The 23934-nt window shown below is 39.0% G+C and overlaps 1 protein-coding gene across 2 annotated transcripts in view; it reads right to left on the bottom strand.

Moving 5' to 3' along the window:
- ncoa3 (nuclear receptor coactivator 3) overlaps positions 1 to 21996 on the bottom strand; it is a 30452-nt gene extending 8456 nt beyond the window's left edge. For both annotated transcript variants that reach the window (XM_079482593.1, XM_079482594.1), the window contains exons 1-10: positions 21911 to 21996; positions 4468 to 4572; positions 4218 to 4378; positions 3054 to 3154; positions 2800 to 2974; positions 2386 to 2571; positions 2188 to 2274; positions 1086 to 1229; positions 809 to 956; positions 122 to 615 (exon numbers count right to left, since the gene is read on the bottom strand). In XM_079482593.1, coding sequence (XP_079338719.1) covers positions 122 to 615; positions 809 to 956; positions 1086 to 1229; positions 2188 to 2274; positions 2386 to 2571; positions 2800 to 2974; positions 3054 to 3154; positions 4218 to 4378; positions 4468 to 4553 — 1582 coding nt within the window. In that variant the 5' untranslated portion in view covers positions 4554 to 4572; positions 21911 to 21996. The remainder of the gene's footprint in view (positions 1 to 121; positions 616 to 808; positions 957 to 1085; positions 1230 to 2187; positions 2275 to 2385; positions 2572 to 2799; positions 2975 to 3053; positions 3155 to 4217; positions 4379 to 4467; positions 4573 to 21910) is intronic.
- Positions 21997 to 23934: the final 1938 nt, after the last annotated feature.

Genomic DNA, 23934 nt, shown 5'->3' with positions numbered 1-23934 from the left:
TTGAGTGAAGGCACTAAAAGGTTTAACTGAATATTAAACTAACACAGCTAAATAAAAATAAAAAAAAGACTTTTGGGGGGGTGGTAGGGTGGTTTGCTGAACTGTATCACAGGACACATACCTCCAGGTGAGAAGGGGCTCGCACCCATTTTGGGACTCCCTCGTATCCGTGGAGACCCCATGAGATTCTGCTGAGAAGGATTCAAACCAGGGCTCCCTTGGGAAGGACTCGTCATGCCCATGCCATAACCACCACCATGGAACTGACCTTGCTGATGCTGATTCATGCCAGGATGTCCCATGCGATTCATCTGACCCATGGAGTTCATCTGATTCATAGAACCCATTTGATTCATACAGTTCATCGGATTCATGTTCATCTGATTCATTTGATTCATCTGATGCATTGGGTTAATTTGATTCATGCGGTTTCCTGGGCCGTACATAGGGGCGCCTCTGGGTCCCATGTGAGCTTGCTCATTCATGCCATAGCCCCTTGTGTTACCCATTCCCATACCCCCACCAGGAGGCATGCTCATCTGAGCATTTGGATTGGGATTGCCCATAACTGATCGCATTACACCACCCTGGTTAGGTCTGTACCCATTTTGCTCCCTGTGTGGAAGAGGGAGATAAAAGAAATGGATGATGAACATACCATGACTTACAGAGGTTCATTTAAAGTCAACAAATGGATGGAAAAAACAGAACAACACAAAGTGTTATGCATGGACAAAAAGCCACAACATTTCACTTTAAAATTGGAGAACTCTGTGTAATGTTGGAGTTTGAACAGAGCTCTACCGACCTCTGCAGAAGGTGAGTAGAGAGGAAGGTCAGCGGCTCATTGGTAACAGGGTTTCGGCAGAGCTCGCTGCGTGTTTGTGCCGTTACAGGAGTGCCATCTGACAGAGAAAACCTATAGAGCGGAGTCTCTGCTCTACCATGAACATATGCTGTAAAGAGAGAGAAGACATGCAATAATAGGGAACAAATACATATCATATGAATATAATCTGTACTTTTCATTTCGTTCTGGAAAGTCTTTCTGTGTAGCAAACCCATGAAAGAGTAAAACCACATACCTTCCTGGTAGTGTCTCTTGTAAGACCAGGGCTGACCCTCACTGCGATTCAGGAACATCTGCATACACCTGCGCACCAAATCCTCCCAGCCAGGACGCATGGTGGTGTGCAGCAGACTCTGCTGCTCAATCTCTATCAGTTTACCTGTGGTCAAACACACATCCAGATGCATGTTATTTTAAAATTTAATTTCTACAAACCTACAGGAGAAGAGTTATTATACCATACTAAATAATATTTACAACATTCTTATTAAGTGAAACAAAACATATAGGCCTTTTGTATCATAAAAGAAGTATTAAGTTGAGGCACAAAACTTATAAACGGAAAATAGGAATTAAAAGAAATTTAATTTTAAAATGAGAAAAAATGTAATTAAAATGGTCATGAAATGTAAAAAAATTAAAGCCAATTAAAATTATTTAAAACACAGTAAAGCTAATAATTAAATAGCTGTGCTGTAGAGAATGTGAATACATTTTTGCTTGTGCAAAACTCATTGCCTTGGTGTTGCTATGCAGCTGCCAGAGTGTTCTGGGTTGTTGCTAGGGAGGTGACGGAGTCTCTATGATGTACTTATATGATATATCTTCTTTAATTTTGGTTTATATGATTAATTTTGATCTTTTTAATAATTCACCAGGTAAAATTATAAAACCATTCTCTTAAAAAAAGGTGTTTTTATCTGCGACAGATACGACCCAAAATAAAAAGCTAGATTTTAAACTAGATTTTGTTATAAATGAGTTCTTAAATACAATTCATCACTGTTAACTATTATTTAATTCATATTAGCGTATAATGTTAGATCATTATGTTTACTGAAATAGCTATAATGTTATGAAGTATTCCGTTTTATAATTTTGCAGTACCTCCACACACCCCCAGGTGTCGACAAATCCCTGGATGAAAACACTGGCCTCAAAGTAGTATTAGCACACCTGTTCTGAACTAACCACGCAAACTGAGGTATCATTGATGTCCATAATACAAATGACGCATTGATGTTGAACAATTACAGTTAACCTTAATCGAAGGAGACACTTGTGTTATCTCCAAAGCAGCATTTGCTCTATGAGAACCTCAACTGAAGTGAATTTACCTGAAAGCTCATGTCTAGTGCTGAATCGTTCTGTCCTCTCCACAGCCGTCACTCTTCGTGCTACACAAATCATACACGACTGCAGGTCTACAAGACGAAATTAAAACAACTCTTAAAGGAGACATATCACACTGAAGTCAGCACTGATAAAAACACAAATCTTAATTCATGGGGACATTCTGAGAACAAATGGATTACCTTCCCCTTCCTCCATCATAGCTTTAGGTTGCGTGAGAGCGAAACATTGCATTGTCTCGTAGCGCGGCCCACCGCCCCCCTCTTCTCCTCCGGGACCTCCATGACAAAACTTTACCAGCATACGACAGTTAAATGTATGACTCTTCTGACGGGAGGCATCACCACCCCATGACACACTGTTGGGACCTAAACGTACATGACACATACATGTGAGGGTTTGACACATATCATACAGTATGCATGATGTTTGAAAGGATGGACTTCGATCATGTTAAAGATAACAGCCTGTTATGTGGGATGAAGGTAGTGTGTTGGTAATGCAATTAAGTTTAGGTCATGTGCTTGTCCGCGTTTATGCTTTGCAGGACAATAACAGAGCAACATTCACATAAATCTACTCACAAGTCCTCTTACCGTTGCTTTTGGGAAGGTTTTTATGGAGCGCTTCTCTGTCTTCTTCATGCAGTATGTTATAGATGCTGGTGTTGATCAGCTCCTCCTGTTTATACTGCAGATACTGAGTCACGTTATCTGACACAAACACAATGCTGCCCTCGCGACTCACCACAAACAAAAATCCATCAAGGGCCTAGCAGAGATAAATCAGAAGTTATTACTGCATTATAAACAAACAAATTGCGTTATGATTCCATTCAAATCAATCAAACCTGAAGCAGTAGAGGGCCCAGATGGTCCTTGTCGATGACCCCCTGACCAGTAGACGACACATCCGCTTTCTGGACGTCGTCATCGCCACATGAGCTTTTACCTGAATGATGTGTGCACACAAATTGTGTTTAGCAATAACATTAGGAAACCATTATAAACGGATTTGGCTAAAGAATATCACAACTGTATTGTTACAAATACTATGTTAATAAAACAATGTAGACAAACTGATTACTTCATCACATCTTAAAATGTGAAAATGTGAGACTATTTATTTTGGTATATGGTTGTAAGTATTTGTGGTATTCCAATATACTTTTACATCGAATGGAATGTTAAATTGAAAAGTTCAAATTAAAAAAGTAATGTGTCAACTTGTTCACAGCAAACACTACAGCAGATGCTTCCCATTGCATTTCCCAGACTACATTCATGAACGGAATATATAATTATACTTAAACAGACAAGAAAAGCACATTGTAGAAAACATTCATAATAATAAAAGCAGAGTTTATCAATAAAGGTGTATTGAAGATCTTGACAGTTGTCAAAGTGTAAGTAACAGGAGTGTCACGCCTGTTGCCATGGTGATCTTCACGAGATAAAAACAACCTTTGTTACACAAACAGTCTCATGTTGATCGTCCTGTTGTGAACGCCTGATTCATGAAACATTCCTCGTGGTTTCATACACAGAAAGTCATGTTTGAGTAGAATTTAAAAAGGTTTCTATCAGCTACTAAAGATGTAACAATTACAAAAAATGATATAGTGCTTACTAGTACTATCAATAGAAATGTCTCACCAAAAACTTATGAAACATCATTTAAGTTTCATCATTGTACAACAAAAATACCATGTAGTATTATCCCATGATTTCTGTGTATTCTTATTTTTCTTATTTCTTTATATTTACTACCCGAGTACTGCCTAAATGTATGTAAAGCTGCTTTGCAACAACGCAGAACTGTGAAAAGCGCTATATAAATATGGATTGAACTGAATATCAGGGGCCACCACACTGAAGCGCCACGACAATCCACCTGCCACCAGGCGGCAGAGTTTTCTAAACCAACGATATGTATTTGTTTAAGTACACTGTGGGTTCAGTAAATATTTTCACAGACCAATATGTAAAAGAGCAGTTTGAGCACACTCGCGCACCTTGCTCTTTGATCTGTCGTATCTGGCGTACTGTCTCTTTAAGGATGGCACATTTGTCTGGTTTGACATTAAAGCTGTCGATGTCACTAAGGTTGGCCGAAATCAGTTCGGCGAGTTCCTCGATGTACTTGCTCTCCTGTTCCCTCCTGCGTTTATCACACCTGTAGAACACAAACACGCAGTGAGCACAATGTTGCAAACATGGAATACCCAGAAGTGCGCTGCATATTTCACATATTTGTTTTCTTACCCTTGCCCTGGCGTGTCACATGTGGAGAGCTTGCGTTTCCGGTCCGAGCACAGGGGCTCAAGTGAGTTCTCACCCACTCTACTCATGTTTAAAACATATCAGCACCTAAGAACGCATAAAACAAACAAACTTGACACGTTGCAAAGCATACTATCTTTTTAAAATGAAACAAATGTTTTTCTTATGCACGACAAAGTAACAAATAATGAACTGACTTTAATTTCAACACAATGCACTTGAAGGAGTTCTAGTGCAAAACTGCACACGTGTGTGTCTAAGGCTTATTTTTAAGTGTTCCCACATACAGCTGAATGCGCGGAATGTTCCTGGCCACAGCAGTGGTGCTGTATGCATGTGTGTGTCTGAGAAGAGACACTGATTATGATGGAGTGAAGCGAGGCCCCCAGGGAAATGGATGGTGTGAGTGTATTTCTGATGCAGGGACTGGGTCAATTATCTCAATCCATGAAGTCGTACGATGCAGAATATACTTGAAATGCAGTAATGATTTCATAAAAAATTTGATGCTGATGCATCAGCGTTACTTAAGATTAAATAAAAATCACACAGAGAATCTAACGGACACAAAACATGAGGAATCAGATGAAAAACATATGACAAAGTCTCTCCTACACGTCTCATTATTACACACCATTTCTTCCTACTTTTACCGTCATTGCTCCGCCCACTTCACAGAACCACAACGCTTCCTCTTCTTAAGTGACGCTTCTCACTTCTCCGTCTGTGTGAGCTCTCTTGTCAGATTACTTTTACTGTCATTTACGATGTTTTCCTTTACTTCAGTAAATTAAGTAAAACACCGTGTTTGTACATGAGCATAACATGAACAACATAAAACAAATTCTGTCATCATTTACACTGTCAAATCTGTATACATGTCTTTGTTCTGCTAAACACAAAGTCTTTGGACGGATGCTTGTCACCATACAGTTTTTGGCCATTCTTCAAAGTTCTTGGCCGCCATTGACTACAACAGAAAAAAAATTATAATGGTTGTCAATAGTGGCCAAAAACGGTTTGCTTTCCTACATTCTTCAAACTATCTCCTTTTGTGTATACACATGAAGAACAAGTTGACGGTGAGTAAAATAAGACATGATGACATTTTTGGGTGCACTGTTCCTTTAAAAACCTCTGAATATCACAGCCATATTAGATACCAAGTATCGTTGGCTTTTCCTTTTTAAGCGAAGTGTAATTTCTATGTCAGTAGTGCCAACAAATGGAATCGCAAAAACAATGTCAATACTACCATGACGGGAGGATACAACAAACAAAGCAATGTTGTGACACACAACAAAGCAAATTAAGCTAGTATAAGAGAAAGCATTTAACGTTTAAAATGATTTTTAAACCTTTGCTTGTGTAAAATGTCTTTTTGTCTTTAATGACACAATACACAAACTGTTGAAAATGAAGACAAATGTTGAACGTTACTGGAGCCTATTGAGTTAATGAAATACACCTGTGAGACTCTGCCAGGAGACTTGTGTGAACTTGAGATGAACTTACTTCATGCATACACTAAAAATGACCTTGGGACCAGCTGGTTAACAGCAATAGCAAAAACACAAGGTTAGTTCTGCGAAACACATCTATCTAGCATCATTTTCCTGCAGATGCCACTCTATTTCATGTAATAATAATGTACCAATAATAATAGCGCAATTACACTCTAAAGTGTGACTCAAGTGTCCAAATATGTTTTGGGAGGCCGCTGTACAAACACAAACTCGTCTGTCCATCTTTCCTTCTCCATTCCGTTCATTCCATCTACTGTTATCAGTCTCTATCAGTGGTCACAGAGCCTCTGCTGTATGTGTGTGAGTGTGTTTGTTTTAGAGGCCTGACATTGCCCCGTGCCTGACCCTTCCCAGAGTTCAGCGGAAATCTCAGAGCACGGGCCATCAGGTCACAGTCTTTTTCCCTTCCCTTGCCGAAAACACAGCGCGTACAGCATCTTCCCTTCGCTTGAGAGCACACGCAGACGCACACAGTTTGCCCTCTGTCACCTTAAAACACTTGGTATGAGCTCATCATTCCTAAACTCAACTGTGAGACATTACACAACTCTGTCCATGCCGCAGCACGCTGCTTCTGCCGACACGTACGGCAGCCTGTCGCAAATCTACAACACGCACAGAATAATCAGACTTTGCAGTCGCCATTCACACTATAATGGAGATACAGCTGATACCTCATTATTTACCATAATAAGGACAGGATGTATCTGAATATTTTGTCTTTTATGTATTTACATGTTTCCATTTTATAGATGCAACTTACGGTAGATGCTTACAGCTCCACAGGAACGGAAACCACAACATTTGTGCTGCTACCGCAATGCTCTACCAAGTGACCTACAGGAACACTAAAAAAGACACTAGGAAAAATGGCAATGTCAACCGTGCCCTAGAACCGTTTGCTTTCCTACATTCTACAAAATATCACATTTATGAAGAAATTTTTCCTACTATGATTGTCAATGGTGGACAAAAACTGTTTGGTTTTTTAAAATAATTTATACAGATTTGGGAACAACTTGGGGGTGAGTAAATGAAGACAGAATTTTCATTTTCTGTGGAAGTGAATAATGACAGAACTGGAAAACTGTTCCTTCGAAGCATGTTAAGGTTTCAATCTACAGTGATGCAACTCACTCTGTTCACCTTTTGTACCCGTAAAAGATTCAGAGTATTTGATAAAAACAAAGAAGACTGCTGCTCATTACAACAGAGCTTTTGCATTAACCTCTCCCAGAACTCACTTGAGGAGCATCATTATGTGAAGATGCATTTCCAGCACTTCTGAGAATAATGGTTATTTTAATGGAAAAGTTATCGAGAATATCACAATCAGGAAGCGGCAAAAGGAGGCATCCTGTTTGCGCCTTCTCACACACGCAGTGTTCTGCGTCACCACTTCCTCTTCCTGGAAAAAGCCTGCTGGCCCTGTGCAACTGTATTTACATATTCAACCTCATGGGTTGAACTGGTCTGTCTTCTCTCAGAAGCTAATATGTCTGTCTGTCTCTTTCCGTGTATACTCTTTATCGTTTCATCTTTTTAACAGCCACTCAATCGCTCTCTTACTAAGAGCACTATAACCAACTTGTCAAAGCACCATTTAGGAAGATTTTACATTGACAGTCTACAATTGTGTAGTTTACCCAAGTCAAGGCACCATGCACCAGTATTTATCATTTAGTTATGATAATTCCCCCCTCTTGCTGACCTTAGAAGGCTGTTTTTGATACTGTATCTTTAAGACTTCAAGCCTATATGTAAATGACCTCTGATATGATTGGCTAAACTCAATGCCCTAGATTACACCGTCATTCATCAGGGTGGACCACCAAATTGCATGTGACTAGTGTGATGTAATCATGTACTAACCTTGCGTGACAAGTTTTAACTAATGATTATATTTGAATAAATACAGATGCGGAAAAAATGAAGAAACCATTTCAAAATGATTTTCTTTTTTTCTGAATCCTCTATTCATAGGTATCTGTTCAGGTAAAATGCTAATTCTTGTTTCATTCTGTGAACAACTGACAATGTTTCTCCCAAATTTCAAATAAAAATTTTGTTCCTATTTGCATTTCTTTGCAGAAAATTTAAACTGGAGAAACAGGTCAAAATACATGCTCTGTATATTTCTGACTTCAAATACAGCAAAGAAAACAAGTTCATATTCACTTTTAAGCAATACAACAGTCATATTTGTCATGTATTTAGGAAAAGTTGAAACGTTATCTTTTATTGCGGTATCCTTGATTTTTATCACAGTTTTCATGTGTCTTGTCATGTTTTCAGTCTTTTACATTGCTGTTGGATGACTTTATAGCTCCTGAGGCTTCATTTTGTTGAAATCCAACAGACACAGGAATGGAATGACCACAATACATCTAGAAATGCTGATTTAATGAAAATTTGGAATGGCCTCTTCTTAATTGTTTCTGCGGCTATATATAATGTTTATAGTTTTTTATTTGACAACGTTGTTTATAGAGATATATTATGTGATTTAAGTGTTCCCTTAATAATTTTGAGTAATTCTGCTATAGATTGTAATTAATGACACTAAAGTAAAATCTTGTCAGATTTCTACATATATTCCCAGACGGTTCTGATTTACGGAAATTTTCGACATATATACCAGAGGGTTTCGATTTACGGAAATAAAATATTCCCTAGAAACACTTAATATTCAAATAAGAAAATGGTCTTAAAATGCTTTCCATGGATCCAAATTCTGCATCTTCAAGGGCTACTAGAAAAAATGTATGCGCTACATTTTATGGATACTAATACATTAGCTGGAGGGCAAAGTATCATTTATTAATTAAATATATTCAAATATAAAGTAGTTTACCATCAACAAATTCTACGGATATAGCTTACAAAACCACACCATTCTATCCAATCGCTGATCCGGTCTCCTCAGCCTGTTTCCCTGACGACCAGTAGGGTAACGTCTTAATATCCCATCATGCCTTGACCCCACACAGAGAGTACCTGCATTATTGATGGGACTGCCTCCTGTCACCACATGCACACACACAACACAGTCTACTTTAGCACCTCAGAGCCCCTTCTCCATACATTTCAGCATTGAAATTCAATGGGCCATACAAAACTATCACAATGAGTTAAAAGGTGAAATAAATTATTAAAAAGAAACACCTGCAACTGACTGTACACTGTTTGCAATAAATGACTATTAAGTAATTTAACAAATCATGCATTAATGTGAAATGTTATTTTCAATACCTCATTGTAATGGCACCTTTCACAAACCTTAAGTTCTTAAAAAAGCTGCCAGTAACAGAAAGAACGCAAAGCATAAGCTTCGCATTTGACACCAGCCAGCAAATTACACATGCCTGCTGTTAACATATTATTGCCTAACATTCAGTTTAAATCCAATATTAGTTACAGACAGAATATTACACAATTCTTGTGTAATTTTATTAAAACAATATTTCAGAAGTAAAATGAATTTCCTAATGACCTTTCATTTTTACTGTAAAGGTGTTGACAAGAGAACCAAGCTCACACTGCTGTTCATTTTAAAAATGAGCCATTCAATTGTATTCACTGGGAAGCGGGATTAGGTCTTTGTAGTACAACATTTATTTATTTACATTATTATTACTACAAGCCTACTGTTATTATTAAGGGGTTAAATCCTCAAGCTTTTACGAGTCTATAGGGTAGAATATAGCTGAGAGAAACAGACAGAATGCAGAAGCCATTCAGACCCAGAATAGCCGCCGCATTATGGAAGAGTCTGAAATAAGGCATGAAATCTGATCTTAGTGAAACACTAAATAAACACACACACACGCAACAGACAATGACATGCACGCTGTGGCTTCACCATGCATGAGGCACAAAATGTATTCAGAGGTGTGTGCTACCTCATCCTCCACAAGTCACCGGACCTGTGCTGCAGAACACAGCAGTTCAGAGTGTGTCCGTGCAGCCACTATTGCAGAGGAGTGAGACAGCAAGTGAATGAGATGAGCTCAGGTAGAACAAAAAGAGATACAGGGAGAAAGAAAAGAGCACAGTTAAAGAACAAGAGACAGAGAGTGGCTGTGATTGGAGGAGGACTGCCAGCGAAAAGCAAGAGAGAACAATAGAGAACAGCCCAGACATGCAGACATGTGGCAAGCATGTGTGTACGTGCAGACATCCATAAGGTTTTCGCAGTAACGCTCTTTGCTTACTTTGTACACTCTGGGAAAGATGGGGGGGGGACGACAGGAAAGATATCGGACATGTTAGATCTTAAAAACTGGTGAGGTGATATCAACTAGATATCCTGTGTGATCAAGCAATATTTATCCGATCATACATTCCAGGGTTTTTTAATTGAATGCATACATGCATAGTGAAATTATAAGTGCATTTAAAGGGATACCCAAAAATGAAAATTCATCATTTACTGATCCTCAGGTTGTTACAACTGTATAAATGTCTTTGTTCTGATGAATACAAATTAAGATTTTTTTGAATGTCAATAACTAAACAGATCTCATCCCCCATTTACTGCCATAGTAGGGAAAATAAATAATATGGGAGTCAATGGGGGATGAGAGCGGTTTGGTTTCTGAAATTCTTAGAAATATCTTCATTTGTGTTTAGCAGAACAAAGACATTTATACAGGTTTGTAACATTCTGAGGGAGAGTAAATGAGGACAGAATTTCCTTTTTGGGAGAACTGTCCTTTAAGAAGCAGATTGGGACCTTTTATCCCCTTTAGAAATGTACAAGAACATGTACCTCCTCTCTTACCAACAGCACTCTGCAAAAACTGCAGAGTTGAGGGAAAACTCAACAATGGCTGGCACAAACGCTTTTGCATAGCATGGGGGTAAAAGATGTACACAAGAGTCCATCCATATTATGCAAATTCATTCATTAATCTATGACAGAGAGGGCATTCAGAAGCCTGATGGGGAAAAAAGCACAGCGAGAAAGAAAAGGACGGCAAGCCACGGAAAGAAACGTCAAAGAAAGAAGAACAGGGGTGTTGGGGTAACATGCTCGGTCGTCTAGCATGAGATTTAGTCAGTGAGCTAATGTAGCATTGACTTTTTTACACACATAAAAACACAGCGCTTGAAGGGCAGATGGAAAAAGCAGAGGGTGGGCCCCATTTTCCTCATAAAAAGCCCATTTAAAGAGCAAAGCTCCGCTCTGAAAAACATCTATGGATTTTTGAACTGAGAAGAAGGGGAGGAGAAAAGAGAGAGAGAGGAACTTGTGCTCTCTTTTTTCCATCATTCTTTATTTTTTTCTTGAACTCATGTTGACTGCTCTACGCTGTTAAAAAACGTATTCATTCCAGACTGTGTCAATTTCTTTTTCTAGCCTTCGCTCTCTCTGGCGCTCGCTCATCCCACTTCCCTCCCTCCCTCGCTCTCTCTCTCCAAGTAAACAGAGGAAGAGCGTAGGCTCCATTCCAAACTGGTTCTGGGCGTTCCTGCACAGCTCCGGCAGGGTCAAAAGTTTACAGTGGTTTTAATTTCACCTTTCCTCAGCCAATAGCAGCGCAGCAGCTGAACTCTGAACCCTACGAAAGGATTCTACTGGCAGGAGGATCGCTGCTCGTTTTCGCTTCTGTTTCCCCCCTCGATTCTTTTATTATTCGGATTCTTTCTCGCTACTTGGATTTGTTTTGAAATCGCTAGAACAGCAGACTATAAACAAAGTTAAAGGTAGAGCAACTCTGTCGAGCGAAGATATAAGAACTATTTTATGACAAAGAGAAAACTAAACTCTCTTTGGTTAATGCAAACAAGTATCTTCATTGAAAACGTATGAACATGAATGTAAAAACATACCTTAAAAAAAATTGACTGTCCAATCAGATATCTGGAAGAAAAAGTTTTGTACCAAAGGTTTTCACCATGCCGATAGGTCTGGTGTAAATATTTGGTGTTTTAAAAACCCACATGAAGCATTTTTTTGTCTTTTTAAAACATAGTTTCCCATAGACAGGTGAGTTGTCACATCCATAACGTAATTGTCATGTCCATAACGGTCCATATTCCTCATAAATGGGCACATGAAAATGAAAATATAGTAACTTTTTTATGTTCTATAAAGAGCCATCCCTTTTCTATTTGCTGGGTATTTTTGTTTTTGGTTTGTACAACATATGTCGTCTTTTTTTAAAACGTTGGTCACGTTTTTGGTCATATCCATAAAGGATACATTTTAAAATATAAACAGATGATTCAGTATATCGGTAATAAACACAGTCTCCAAAATTTCAATTCTCAGAGAATGTAAGTTTTGAATTTTAACGCTTGAATTGCCCAGAAACAAAATAGTAATATAGCCAATTTTAATATTTTTCCAACTATTATTGTTTTTTCCTAGATCATAGGTTTTCAACTAGTGGCTCTGTTTTAATGAGGTAAGCCAACGTTAAAAACAAAACAAAATGAATAATCACATTATATCCAAACAAACGTTATAGGATTTCCTATATAGTATTCGTGGGTCATTTATTTATAAGTGTCAATTGTCCGATTCAGCCATATGTTAATAACATATATTTTCAGACTCAAGATTAGGCAATTTAACCGTTTTTGTCTGAATTCTGGGCGATACCATTTAAGTATAACTATTCAGGAGTAAAACAGCCGTCGCCAGTGTCTCTTTCTTTCCCTTAAACAGCTGGTTATCTAGTGGGTCAAACAAACTGCTTTTCTCCCTTTCATCAGGCTCATTCACAAATCAAATTATACAATTTTCATTGCAAAGGGAGCTAAATGCCCCATGCTGACCCCAGTCTATGACCCTTCTGTTGTCAAGGTTCTCCTTCGCTCTGCCTAACCACATGCTGCCCCAGCGCAGGCTAAACGTCAACTCGACGCAGGGCTAACACTATTAAAAGCGTGTTTAAATTACTTATGAGCACCGAGACAACAGAGAGGTCGACTGGGCCGAGCAACCGGGGAGCACGTGAGAAAGGCTGGAGGCAGGAGAACGTTCCAAAGTGGCTCCAATATTGCAGATAAAAATCGACTAATCGAGTTAGAACTGCCAATACGTTCGATGAAGCCTGGAAGGGTTCAAAAGGCCTTTGTGAATATTTCAAGGTTACGCTCTTAGTCACTTTGGCAGAAAAACGCAGGCTGACTGGATAGTATCAGTTATTTCAAGGAAAAGAACTGAACTTCAAACAATGAAGGGTTCGAAACCCGTCAAATGGTAAAAGCTACACAAAATGTTTCGACTTTGATCATTGACATTATTTTCTTTCACATACAATGCCGACGGAAAAGTAATTTGGCGAGTTAACGTGCAATTTCTTATAAAGAGGGGTGCACCATGGGAAATGTGTTACCTCAAAATGCAAAAAGAAAGACGTTCTTTTTGTGTTCAGAATAACCATGTCGTGTCAGTGCCAAACAACCGCACCGCTGTGACCTCCTTCACCTGAATTACACCAAAACAAAAACATAACCTATAAAAAACCTGAAAACTTCCTGTACCTGTGTATTTTGGAGAGTTGTAGATCTGCAAAGTGGCAGCTAACTCTCAACACTCTCTAAAGAGGAGAATGAGCAGGGTTAAAGGCTAGTTGCTTTTGTTGGCTTGTTCTTTTCTTTCAGATAACCTCTGACCCGCTGTGAGGTCAGCCAGTGGGGCTATGTTGCCACTGCCGATGGTGTTTGACTGGGTGCTGAGTGAGAAAACGGTCACTACGCACTGATCCTGAACACTGTTTGGTCAGATGGTGATTGGAGACAAGCTCAGGTGATGAGTCAAACTGTCAGGCTCCATTGTGAACTGACAATTTCTTTGGGTATAAAAATTATGTGTTCTGAATTCTCCAACAGAATGAGTAAATCTTTGCAGATCAATTAGGAGGTTAAAGCAAATATTACATTTTAATCAATGCGTGATTTCTGCATCAAACACTGGTGTGTTGCGAATACAAGGAAACAAATGCAAGGGCTTGCAAAATAGCCCTCCAGCAGTGAAACAGAGCTTGGATAGCTAGAGGTGCTGTGTTCTTGTGAAGTTTATTTTAGGCAAAGGCATAAATGTCAAAAAGACTTTGTAATAAGGTTCAAAGTGTGATCCATTTACAGTTATAAATCATCTTCGGTTGTAATTGTTCCTACTGTGGTAGTCAATGATGGCCAAGAACTGTTTGGTTATAAGCATTCTTCCAAATATCTTTCTCTGTGTTCATCAGAACAAAGAAATATATACAGATTTGAAACAACTATAGAGTGAGTAAATGATGACAGAATGTTTATTTTTGAGTGAGCTGTCCCTTTAAGCAATAAAGTAAACCTTACAAGACAGCTCTAACATTGGCTATGGTACCAACCAGACTCACCACCTGAAGTTGCCAAGCACTTTGCTATATGGTGTGTTCGCATAACTTTAAGGTAATTTTAAGGTGAATCAGACTTCCAATGGTCTCAAGTGATTCTGCAGTGCAGTTCTGCATGTGTTTTCAACAAAATAACTTTGAATATATTTAAACAATGTCTATAACACATCTAATATATTACAGCTTAATGTTGCTAGACAGAAGCACAATCTCAAGCTAAAACATTAAATCAGAGCAAAAAAGACAACAACACACATGTTTGACGATGAATATCTTAAAAAATAAGAAACAGAAGTGGCATTACATTTTCACTTTGTCAGTTGTAACAATTTCATAATGAATAACAGCTTTTTGTGTTAAAGTGTATTCGATCAATAAAGTATGTGTTCCCTGCAAATCGAACCCCAACTGTGGGATAAGGTGGGTCGCATAAAACAACTCTGCTACTATGGTTGATGACCAGTTATAATAAGTCCAGTTAATTATAAGTCCAGTTAATTACTTCCTCTGATTGTTTATTTTGCAACTAAACCTATATTGCTAGTTCTAAACCATATATACTATATATAATTCAACTCACACAAACAACAAAAAAATCACTAAAACTATTCAGAAATACTATTAAAAGAAAACAAATGTGTATCATGTCCCTAAATTTCCATTTAAAATATTTTGGAGGGTCTTTAGATACATTACAGCCGCCCAGGAAGGTCCTGGAAAGACAAGGTTTTGTAACCCCTCGGCTAAATTATGCATTTATTTATTTATGAAGAGAACAGATGAACAGACACTGTGCGCCATGTTGTTAAACGCCAATGACTTTAGTTTTTTTCCACAGTAACCACTGAAACACAACATTTGTGCCTAAACATGCAAATATGAAAAACACAACACTACAAAATACAATTAATCCTTATCTGCATGTACTAAAAATGGGTGCTCGCATAAAATGAGGAATTGTCATCACATTGTGTGTCTGGCTCGAACTCACAACTTCTGGCAGATTTAATTTAGTAAATTTTATTGCCAGTTTTTAATTTTGTTTTATTTGAGGGTTCAAAGATGAGACAATACTAGATAATGGCTTATTATTATGCCACTTGCAAAGAATGGATAGAGATTAGATTTACAGTTACAAGTTGAAAAAATCACCTTTAGCGTAATCTGTCAAAATGACAAATGGCCCTCAGATTTTCAAAAAATTCAGTAATTGACTGAATTTTTTTAAAATATGCAATAATAACAATTTGTTTCATATCTTTATTTGATAATTAAAAAACAAACACTGCAAGGTAACGTAAAGTAGCTCACATGCCATTATGATGCATACCTAGTGGCATAACCTTGGTTCACTGTGTACGCAACGAAAGTTTAATTAAAATGTTTTAATAACAAAAGGGCCATGTAATCATAAGGTCTATTAATAGTGCACTGGATAGATGGACCTCCTACAGGCAATAGGATGCCCATCATCTTTTCCACAGTGAGGAAAGCTGTCCCCGCCCACAACCGGGCCTGTCACCTTGACAACAGGCCACAAACATGAGTGAAGCCATGGTGACAGGCAGACAGACAGCGGAGAGGCCAGGATATAATCTGTTTTACCACAAGGTCTTGGAACCTGCCCAGTAGAATGACATGCATTTCAAACCAAAAGCCAAAAGACCCTCCCCACATCCTTTTGGAGCGTAAACATCACAATTGTAATTGCAATTGAACACATCGCATCTTGTTTGACAGAAACATCCAATGCAAATAGGTATTTCAGCTAAAATGGTCAATCGTTAGCATCGATGCTGGTGTCCGGTCGGATGGTTATGCACTTTGACAAGCGTCACATGTGTCTCAGGTGTGTGACCGGTCCAATGGCACTCAATGCCTGCATTAGTAAACGACAGTGGCTAATTAAAACCTAAATGATGTGATTAAAAGGACAAACCGTTCCTTCACGCACCTGGTGCAATGGTTTTTCAAGGCTAATGCATAAGGAGCATCTGTTCCATGCAAAAATGCGACAACCCTGTTTTCCTGCATCCTACCTTTGTTGCGATGCTAAAATCCTATTGCGCCCTGTCTCTTTAACAACATCAGATTTTCAGGCGGAGACAAGAGAGATTATAGACTCTCCTCGGGAACAAAGAAAGCTGAAGTATATGGGCAAACGGCGAGCCAAGACTTCTAAACTTGAATGTGATCTGAGAGGAGAGGTCAGGGGTGAAGAGGGGTTATTTTAAACACAAAAACCAATTGCAGCATATAGTTCACCCTAAATAGAAAATCCTGTCATCATACTCACATTCTTGTTATTCCAATCCTGTCTGACTTTTCTCTCCAGAAAAACACCAAAAAATATATTTTGAGGAATGTTGGTAAACGAACAATGGCGGTACCCATTGACTTGCATAGGTTTTGCGTCCATACAATAGAAGTGAATGTGTACCGCCATTGTTGGGTTAACAACCCTCTTCAAAATATCTTCTTTTGTGTTCTGCGGAAGAAAGAAAGCGGTGCAGATTTGAAATGACGAGAGGGTGAGTAAATCACAAAATGTTCACTTTTTGATGAACTGCCCTTTAAAGGAACCCAAAAATTCGAATTCTGTTATCAATTACAAACATGTTGTTCTCTTCTTATTTACTTCTATGGAACACAACTTACGGGAATTTATGAAACAATAAAAGCATAGAACAACTATTGGACAAAGACGACACAAAAAACTAGTCTACGCCAGATGTAAGCTATATTCCTAGTCTTCTGAAGCACTGACATCAAACTTGCCATGGCATGTCTTGATGGGAAATATTTGAATAAACAGAAACATGTTCGACATTTGAAAGCAGTAGCATAGAGGAATATTTTCATTGAATAACAACTTGACATAAACAAAAGCTTGTTTGAAAACTAAATTCTACAAAACTAAATTATTTGGCTGAATTATACCATAAATGACGTATTACATTTAGCCATTTGGCCATTTTTATCAATATGTGTGTTCAGTAGAATTAAACCTTTCCATTGCCAATGCAATGTTTTACAAATTGAGCCACTGAAACACATGAGTCAAAAATAACCTAAATCTTGGCCACACAAACAACTCATACCTGGACATATAAAATGTATCAGTCATTTAGTCACTTAAGATTTAACACAGAGTTCATTGTAGAGTTAATTCCACAGTAGTTGCAGCAGTAAAATTCCAGCACTACAGTGGGGTTTTGTAAGCGTGGATTTCTGAGTAACTCTCCACAAACCTTTCGTCAAATTGGGGGGTGGGGATGCTGGCAAAATGAAAACAAGGTGGCCGCTAAGCAGTTGAGAAGTTCATCCAAAGTTGACTTTCTCTCTTTCCATCTACTTCTCTGTTGCTCTCTCTCTCTCCTCTAGGTCTAACTGCCGGAGAAAGCATCTGGTAACGTTTACACCATGACTTAAAACTTTTCTCTACTATTATACAACAGGGTCCTAAGCACAACACAAACACACACAAAGTCTTGCTAACTTTTTAAAATGGTAACAAGACCAGACCAGGGCCTTACCCTCCCATGGGCTTATTCAGGTGAACCCGTTTTACGAGCATTCTTCAGCTGAGGGTGAGAAAGCCAAATAACTATAGAGGAAAAAAACTGAGTACTTTTCACTCTTTTTTTTCCTTGTTAGCCGTTTCACCCCCTTTCTTTTCTCTTTTCACAGCAATAATAGTAACCTTCCAGCCTGCGTTTTGGAAAACATCAACAGATCATGCAGAGACTTGAGCCACTGCTAACTGGAAAAGTAAATACACAACAACAAAAATGCACAACAGCTATAAGTAAATAAAAAACACATAGTTTCTCCTCAAACCCTTTCGACACCTCAATCTTTTCATGCAACAAAGAGGACAATTCCTGCATTTTTGAGTTATATTTTTAAGTTTTACTTTCAAACCCAGAGTACTGCAGACAGCTTCCTTCCGTGTATGTGTGCATATCGTGCGCACGCCATCACCACATCCAGCTCGTCGTCACCGCCCGAACGACCTTGAGCCAGTCGTGCAGGAGTGTCGTCATGGCAACACAGCTTTACACAAGCAGCCACAGCTGGATGCAACTTACACATTCCTCTTAAATTTGACTTGTGCTATAGGACACTAAAGGGAGCTGTAAAACGTAGCCAGCAAACACAGCGGCACTCGCACATGGATGCCACGCAGAGGCTCGCGCTCTCAATTATGACTCACAAGTTTCCAAATGATTTGCTTAGAATTTTAGAAGTCGACGGACCTGAAAAGTAAAGCCCTTTACGGGGACGTCTAACGTTCAAATCTGAGGGGAGAAAGTTCAACAGACGTGTTGTTTACAAACAAATGGAGAGAAATGAAAACTGGAAATGTTGTCTGCGAGGGTTTATAAACAAAGCAATGCAGTTAATCTGGCACCCGTTCATGCTGCCTAAAGGTGTACAGGAATGGAATAGTAAATTATTCAATTTATTACTTGCTGTGTGGACTTCATCGGGGAGCACTGACATTACTTTTCTGTCTGTCTCTTTGGTTTACAGAAGGGAAAGTTACAGCAGGCTTTCAGGGCTACAAATTAGCGCAGTATATTACAGTCCAAACTCCTCGAAGAAATCCTAATCCAAAAGATTTAGTTTTCAAAACGTTTTGGTTGGGAATGAGTGCAATAAATCATTAACATCATGTAAGTTCCAGGTGTTTCATTTTTCTACTCATGTTGCACACGAGTGACTTAGATGTGAGTCAACCACACCGCGACTGCACGCATTGTAACTTTACAGGCCTTAAACAAAAAAAACGCCTGCAACGACACCTTTAACTACCCTGAGCAAAAAGTCATCAAAAGGAACAGGTATCACATTTCAATTAGTGCAACAACCAAGCTTTTGTTTCAAGCCGCGGCCGTCAACACAACCGCCTTAGAGCCCCACCATACACCGGTCAGCCTCAATAGGCGGACAACAGTCCGGATCCGGACCTTTGCTTCGTTCCATCCGGACCGTGAGACATACCCTAATAAACCATTTAAAACTTTTTCTTGTTTTGTTTGTTTAAATTTAGCCACGTGTCTTCACAACGGAGAATCACATCACAATGTAATTTATCTTTTGCCGCTATATCCTCGAATATCTGTTTGGAAGAAAATATAAAGATCAGACCTCTTGGAACTTTAATTGAATACTCCTGCTATTCATTTACATTTAGTCATTTAGCAGACGCTTTAATCCAAAGCGATTTACAAATAGTTCAGGGAGCAATAAGCGATATGTCATAAAAGAGCAATAGTACCATAGGTGCTATACAATGGTACCATAGGTGCTATACAATAGTACCATAGGTGCTATACAATAGTACCATAGGTGCTTTACAATAGTACCATAGGTGCTTTACATCCCCCCCACCCCCCTTTAATCTTACATTAAACAACACACAGATTATAGAAGTGTACTATTTTACCCTTTCTAAAAATAACGTTCACCCACAACAACCACACTGTTTTCCTTCTCTTACACGAACCACTAGAGGATGGCGTCGATACAACTTCTTTAAAATAATTAGCCGAAAAAAACAGTCTGTTATTGTAATCATAACCCATGCAATCCTTAAAATCTAAATAATGTGATCTATTGTACAAGCATTGCATCTTGGGCCTGCCCTTGAGAGCGGCCAAGTTAATAAGTTATAGAGCCCAACCTAACAAATGGACGAGGACAGAGAATCTATGCATCCTTTAATTCTTAACCCCATCTGCAGTCAAAGCGTTCAACATAAGATTGATTCATAGTTAATTCAGCCTGACGCTCCGCGTGTGAGAGAGGGGGATCTGGGGAGAAAGGAAGAGATAAAGGGGGAAGGGGGGGCCTCAGCCTGCGACCAGTGTGAGGAAGAGTTCAGAGGGTCTTTTCCCACACGCAGTCAGGCCATCCGTGGGTCCCATTGCGTGCAAGCGCCAAGATATAATGTCGAGACGGAAAGGGTCCATAACCCATTTGTAATACATTCTGTATAATCTGTAATGCATTCAATTGTCTGTCAACACATGCTGCTAACAAAGGTGCTGATAAAAATACATTCTGTAGTAAACCGGTGCATATCTTGTATGGGTACTGAAACGTCAGCGTACTTGCAACACGAAACACTCATAGCTCTGCAAGGATAAGGAACCAGATTGGAAAAGTAATATCAAAGTTATCAGCATGTTTCTTATTGCATTGTAAAAGCAATATGAGGAAATAAGTCAGGATTTCCTTTCAACAATGTTATTAAACAGCCAGCGTGTTTACAAACAAGACTTCCGTCATTTTGATCATGTTATTTACCTCCACCTGAGTGTCAAAGAAATACGTTTTAAAGCTATTCTTGCAAGTGAATTTGGAGAAAACCAATATATGGCTTACGACTTAATATATGGCTCTGTAAAGTTTCTATACATGGACAGTGAATATTTTAGAAATGGTGAGATGTGGTCAGAAGGTACGAGGCAAAGCTCATCTGGCTCTCCAACTGCGTTTAAAGAGACTATACGGATATGCATATAAGAAACTTCCTAAACTCTGGAGAAGCAATGCAGTGCACTGTGCTCGGGCTCAGTCATTTCCATTAACATTGCAAGGGTAAAGAATGAGTGTTTAAAAATAGCATATGATGTTTCTGATAAGAATGCTGACGCTCTTCAGAATCTAGTCGTTCAGAACGCGCCTGTACTAACCAACAATGCCGCTGTCTATACGGTCAGCTCGCTAGGGTTTAAGACACAGACGTTCAAACAGCATCCTATACAGCATATATCGAAATAAACTGGGTCTGTAGCAGTTTAAACATGATAATCAAGCGGCTGAGCAAACGTCATATCGACTAAGGGGAAAGATAAGAGAAAGAGACTCAAGCTATCCTGTTTGGCAGCTGATGTCTCGTGGATTTAATGATCAACGATGATTTAACCGTATCAAAAAATATGTTACATTTAAGAAAAAATAACTTCAGCTCCGAACAACGCTTAACAATGATTTTGTGACTCAATCTAGCACCACAAACTGGTAAACAAAGTTGCTGCTGATCAAAGACTGAAAACTGCAAAACCCTTCCGCGATGGTTATAATACAATACATACACGAACAACATTAAAGCCATTAACGTTACTCATAATATCAAAAGAGGAATTTCATTCAAATATGTCGAACTGGTAAGTAAGTTTACGCAAACCTCCACAAATGTTTATTAACTTTGCATGGAAACAGTCAAGTACTTTATCAACTTAATAACAACAAAACGTTCTTATAAATATAAGAGAGAAAATGTTAAGAAGCCATTATTGTTATAAAACGTTCAAGCCCTCGCAGTAAACAAACAAGCTGGAGAATATTGTGTCTGGCAACACCGTGTTACTACGATTATTGTCTCATAGGTAGAATAACTAGGTGGCAAGATCCCCACCGTGGAGAATGTACTACTGAATCACCGGCATCTCGTAACATTGTTTCACGAACACAATCATTACTCAAATGTTTCCGTTTACGACCGCAATCCCGTTCGAAGTGATTCCGTTCACTTACCGGTGTAAATATATCCAGTGAAACACTCCAGTTTCTTTAAGCCACTTCTACGCATCCGCCATCTTCAGCATTAGCTATGTTTGTTTAAATGGGAAACACTCCCAAAGCCTAAAGAAGCCTGCATGAACCGTGCGCGCGGGGCACTATGGGTAGTGCAGTTCTTTCATCAACGCGATCTGCCGTTCCACGAGGAGCTCTCGAAAAAAGAAACTACAAATACATGAACCCCTGCAGATCGAAAAATAGACATCCAGTAGGAGATGGGCAGTAGTAGCAATATCGTAGAAAAAAACACAGTGCCTTTATTTTTAGCCCAACCAAGGACAACACAGAGATAACCGTCACGTATGCCCGATGAAACGTCTTACGTATGTGCATAGATAAGTACAGTGATCTCGCGTTGATTCGTTCGGAGCGCTTTAATTGCGTAACTTGAAGTAGTTACATTCAGTTTGTTAATTAACTAACACTGTTATGGTCGTGCAACAAATGCAGCTGCTTGTTTTTGAATGTTCAGGAGGAAATGTTACATAGAAAAGGTTTCGAGTGTACAATATAAATGACTTCCTATTGACATAACAAACTTGATAGCCTAAGAGTAAATAATCGGAGGCGTGTTAGTCAAGCATTTACTATGCACTCTGTACTGTACGCTTATATATTTTTAGATCCTTATGGAAATAGAATTGAATGGTCGTAAGGGCCTTTTAGGACACACTCTTATTATTGTGGTCAGCAGAGGCTGAAGACCAGACAAGGAAGATAGCAATGAACTCGTCTCCATGGTGATCTCTGAGGCATACCAGTGTAGAATTTCAACTGTTGGAGGAGCCAATGCTATAGAGGGAGGGAGGGAAGGAAAAAGGGAGGGGAGGGAGGGGGAAGGGAAATGGAGAGAGAGAGAGAGACAGACTAAGGAGACAGAGAGAGAGTAATTAGCTCATTGCTTGCTGTTTCCTGTCATGACAGTTCCCTGCTATACAACCTCTGGTCTCATCTGGCCAAGAATGCAGATGTAAAATTGAAGCATGGAGTCAAGCAATTATCCAGCCATTAGAATCACTGAGGGCAAACTCGCATAAAAATATTATTAAATAAACCTTATTTGCACGCTTACGTTAAAATTAAATCTTCTAGATTTAATTATAATTGATAGCAATGCAAAACAGCGTTTGAGCCTAGAGAATAATACCATTGTGCAATCGAAGGAAACATTTCAGATATCCGTGTATTTGACCGCATGCTTGTGTGAAAAAAACCAATAAGAGTGTCCTGCTAACATTCTTCCAAAAACAAGAGGCCTATAGACCTGTTGTTGTTCCCTCCCCCAATTCACGGCATAAACTGGCTTCCCCCTTCTAGGAGTGTGAGACGGTCAACCCCCAACCCCCTCATTCCGTCTGTCCCCTTTGAAAAGGCAGGAGATCGCGGTTTAAAAGGACAGGAGATAGCCCCCCAATCATCTGCATCTATAGATTCTCTACCTGCAAACATCTAGCCACGAGCCCCTCTTTCACCCATCCCCTCCCAACATGATGTGATTAAAACATTTACAAGGTTAAATCACCTCTTTAGAAATGTAATGGTGAGCATCAAGTTAAGTGAGTCAATTATAGTTTTGTGCCTAAGGCTCCTTAAAATTGACTAGATTAATTGAATTGCTATAGCACTGACCAAATATGAATCAAGTCATCTCAGTCAAAACACTTGACTACTTAGACCTTCTATGCTGTTAATATATAAGATTAATTATGTGGAAAACGACTCAAATGCAGACATACAAACAAGCATGTGACTTATGTGAATCTTGAGATATGGAGCTGAAAAAGAAGCAGTGCACCAATGGAAAGAAATCTCTATATCAATATTTCTTTTGCTTGAGCTCTTGCATGCTGTGTGAGTGTGTGTCGGTGTCAGTATGTGTTTTGATTTATTAATGCAGCAGGGAGTCGTAGACAGCTGTCCTCAGCAATGATAACTACATGGGAGGCTAGATAGCCGACCAGCGTCCTCTAGTGGACAAC

The sequence above is a fragment of the Barbatula barbatula genome (genome assembly GCF_947034865.1).
Source record: "Barbatula barbatula genome assembly, chromosome: 20".
Taxonomy (NCBI): domain Eukaryota; kingdom Metazoa; phylum Chordata; class Actinopteri; order Cypriniformes; family Nemacheilidae; genus Barbatula; species Barbatula barbatula.
This window is presented reverse-complemented; position numbering and strand designations above follow the sequence as displayed.